General features: G+C 60.8%; 1 protein-coding gene and 1 long non-coding RNA gene across 2 annotated transcripts in view; one reads left to right on the forward strand and one right to left on the reverse strand.

Annotated features, from left to right (window-relative positions):
* The window catches only part of GABBR1 (gamma-aminobutyric acid type B receptor subunit 1), a 37,622-nt gene that overhangs the window by 28,668 nt on the left and 7,866 nt on the right, over positions 1-1,088 (reverse strand). The window contains exon 6 of the mRNA XM_019508340.1: positions 279-413. Within this exon, the coding sequence (XP_019363885.1) occupies positions 279-413 (135 nt within the window). The remainder of the gene's footprint in view (positions 1-278; positions 414-1,088) is intronic.
* The window catches only part of LOC109291404, a 13,576-nt gene continuing 12,577 nt past the window's right edge, over positions 90-1,088 (forward strand). The window contains exon 1 of the long non-coding RNA XR_002095843.1: positions 90-103. This is a non-coding gene — a long non-coding RNA (uncharacterized LOC109291404). The remainder of the gene's footprint in view (positions 104-1,088) is intronic.

Raw genomic sequence — 1,088 nt, forward strand, 5'->3', positions numbered from 1 at the left:
GCACACCCACACAGACACAGACACAAAGCCTCCTGAGCTTTGCCCACATACATACCCTGCCTACAACCTGCCACATCAATGCACAGCCTCAGTCCTCCCAGCTGTTTGCCCTCAACACGTCCCATTGAACTAGGACACCCCAAAGCACAGTGCTCACTGACCTCTCCACACACCCGTTCCCCCCCATGCCCCACAGACACAGGCTGGCCCCTCTCCCCCCTGCTCTTCCACCTCGCCCAGGTCCAGGCACGGCACCCAGTGCCTGCAGAGTAGCTCACCACGATGAGGTTCCACATACGGGCAGCCTCTGCCACCAGGGTTGAGACACTGCTGCAGCCTGGCATCAGGATGATCTTGATGGGGTCATTGTAGAGCAGCTCGTAGAGGTACTTGGTGGCCTGGCCCGGGTCACACTGCAGGGACGGGGCAGATAGAAAGTCACATCTGTACCACGTACTAGACCTCCCCACTCCAACCATGAGCCCGCACCTTCTTCCCAGAGATAAGGAGGGAACCCAGGAGTCCCTGCTCCCAACCACCAAACATCACTCCTCTCCCGGGTTAAGGACAGAACCCAGGAGTCCCGGCTCCCCGCCCTGACCCTGTTCCCAGGCCCCAGGCTTCACTCTCCTCCCAGAGACGGGATAGGACCCAGGCCCCCTGCCCTCCTAACCCACTAGACTGCACTACATCCAGAGAAGCTACCCGGTGCCCAGGCTCTCTGCTCCAACGTCTCCCCTGGCCCCCTGCCCCGGATCCCAGATTGCCCCTGCCCCAAACCTGTGCACGCGCACACATTTTTTTAACCCACTCCTCTCGGAGTTGGGAGGAGAACCAGGAGTCCTGACTTCCTCCCATCCCCCCTTTTGTGCTGCAGTCTCTATAGGTCCCGTCCCCTCCCCCCAGCCCACCTTCCCTGCTGCTCTCTTCGGGGGTGGCCGGGTTGGGGGTAGAGAGGAGGAAAGGGCGGAGGGGGGGAGAGGTCACTGCCTCCTTCGCTCCCTGCCGGACACTGCAAGGGGCCATGAATTATTCAGGACATGGCAGCCCAGAGAGAGAGAGAGAGAGAGAGAGAGAGAGAGAGAGAG

Source organism: Gavialis gangeticus, unplaced genomic scaffold (assembly GCF_001723915.1).
Source record: "Gavialis gangeticus isolate Ggan-Ray unplaced genomic scaffold, GavGan_comp1, whole genome shotgun sequence".
NCBI classification, from domain to species: domain Eukaryota; kingdom Metazoa; phylum Chordata; order Crocodylia; family Gavialidae; genus Gavialis; species Gavialis gangeticus.